General features: G+C 34.5%; 1 protein-coding gene across 1 annotated transcript; it reads right to left on the reverse strand.

Annotated features, from left to right (window-relative positions):
- Positions 1–234: 234 nt before the first annotated feature.
- Positions 235–2,078, reverse strand: LOC139850563 (cathecol O-methyltransferase 1-like). The gene is made up of 4 exons (XM_071840127.1): positions 1,692–2,078; positions 1,138–1,448; positions 1,002–1,066; positions 235–680 (listed from the first exon to the last, which is right to left on the reverse strand). The coding sequence occupies exons 1-4, from the start codon at positions 2,036–2,038 to the stop codon at positions 384–386; spliced, it is 1,020 nt and encodes a 339-aa protein (XP_071696228.1). The 5' UTR covers positions 2,039–2,078; the 3' UTR covers positions 235–383.
- Positions 2,079–2,391: the final 313 nt, after the last annotated feature.

The following is a 2,391-nucleotide window of genomic DNA, read 5'->3' on the forward strand; positions in this document are numbered from 1 at the left end:
ACACATATAACAGAATGCACGTTTCCATTTTTCACAGATGATTCTAAAGTTTAGTATATCCCAATTTTGAAAAATTTGATACCCAAATATGAAACGAATAATCGAATTATTATTCTAATTTTCGAAATGTCGATATGCTCAGATTAAGTTGCTAATTTTGAATAACAGTTCTCATGATATATTTTTGAAGAGACCTAATATCTACTAATCAAATCTTTAAGCATCGCTCTTTATTAAACTTTGATGGACATAGAAATGAAAATACAAGTTGATGTTATAAAGTACTTAAATAACAATCACAATCACAACAACAATACACGATCCCTCAACAAAAGGGTATAGTAAGAATACAAAAGTACATATATAAGTTGATAATCAATTATCTACTTATGGAATTCAATAACCCAGAAATTGCAAGCAAAGGCTTCCTTTGTGATTCTACTAAATCCGGCCTCTTTTGCCAATGCAAGAAACTCGTCCTCGGTGCGCTCCCTTCCTCCTGGATCTTGTGTCATCATGATTGCATCTGTATTGGTATTGGCTTGAACCCAAACGCTTGAATCTGGTATCAACGGGAGAATCGCATCGACAGCGATAACCTTTCCATTATCCGGCAAAGCTTTATAGCAGTTGCGTAGTAGCTTCACACAGTGTTCATTACTCCAATCATGTAATATCCACTATATATGTCAATATAAGAGTTAGTACTTTGATTTGGAAATCATTCAATTGAAGAAAAAAAAAAAAAACATCAGTATAAACGAGGATAAACATTTCTGTTCAGGCTATCCGGAGAAGAGGTGTATTGTTTTTAAGGGGTGTATTGTTTTTACTCACATATCCTTAATTAGGTTATCCACTTATTTTTTCCGACCTATAAGATATGTTGTTAGTAAAGTTTGAACGATCTCATTTGAAAAAAATGAGGTCCCAACCACTAGGCTATGTGGGGATGGTTTAAATATGAAAAAACGCACATCAATATGTTTTAGCAAAAATACCTTCATGAAAATGGCTGCAGCTTGTGGTACATGATGAAACATATCTCCTCCTACATGTTCTATACCTACAAGTATAATAGAAAAAAGTAAGATAACTTTCATTTGTATACAATGTTGCTAATACGATCAAACATACCATGATACTTTGGTGCATGTTTTAGCACATGTGGCAAATCATAGTTAATCCCTTTAATAGAAGGGTATTTGGATACAATCATATTGATGGTGATTCCTAATCCACCTCCAACATCAACCAAACTACTAAGTTGATCAAAACCATCGTAGCACTTGAGAATTTCGGTCATCACGAAGGTACTATGGTGAACCATGGACTTGTTGAAAATCTCATTAAAACTTGCATTGATTGCCGGTAATTCAAATGTATTTGCACCATGAACCATGTCAAATGGAATACCTCCTTCAAGAACACAATCCTTAAGCTTGTACCTTTTTTTTTGGAACAACAAATTTTATTAGCCACAATAGGCAAATGGACCCCTAGCGAGTAACTAGGGGAACCAAAACAAAACAACTACAACAATAAGGATCTATAAACTTCATAACAAATACTATAGTATTTACTTTGAGTTTTATATTATAAAAATACACTGTTTTTGAATACTTTCTTTTGAACGACGGAGTTATATAAAAAAAACCTAGCAAAAACTAGAAAATAGAAACTTAACATACCAACTTTCGATAAACACTTGGCCTTGTACCAACTCCATAAGCGGACCTAGTGATATTCCGTTTTCATTCGGGACAAAGTATTTGGCAACAGGTGTAAGCCCATAAACTCTAACTGGCTTCAAGTCAGTATCCACTCTAGTGCAAGTAACAATCTTATGGCTAGCAAGCAAAAATAGCATTCGGTCAATCATGTCTGCGGCACCAGGGTTAGGGATTGACAAACGACTCGCTATCTTATGAGCAGAGAGTTGGACATCTGGTCCGGCCTCTGCTATTGAGTCCAGGACTTTGAGCTTGATTACGCTTAGCATCACCATTGGCAACGATGAGCACGTAACCAATTGCATTGCAGTTGCGAAATGCTCATCGTTGGTACCAAGTTTATTACAAGACTTGTCCATTTGATGCTCAAATGAAAGTGTTGCTACTTCCCCCATTATATAGTGTTTTTTTTATTGTTTTATAATTCAGGTTATGTATTATGTATTATTGACTAAAATAATCCAAGGGTTGCGCACACTCAGCAAGTACATGTCCCAGTAATTAATTAGAGAGAGATTTTAATAAGACAAATTTACCATTGGTCTTTAAATTTAATACTACACAGCATAGATAAACTTTATCTTTTTTTTTTTTTTTTTTTTTTACTTTGTTAACCTCAAACTATTATACGGAGTACTCCCTCCGTCCCAAATCTATT

The sequence above is a fragment of the Rutidosis leptorrhynchoides genome, chromosome 5 (genome assembly GCF_046630445.1).
Source record: "Rutidosis leptorrhynchoides isolate AG116_Rl617_1_P2 chromosome 5, CSIRO_AGI_Rlap_v1, whole genome shotgun sequence".
In the NCBI taxonomy this organism is placed as follows: Eukaryota; Viridiplantae; Streptophyta; class Magnoliopsida; order Asterales; family Asteraceae; genus Rutidosis; species Rutidosis leptorrhynchoides.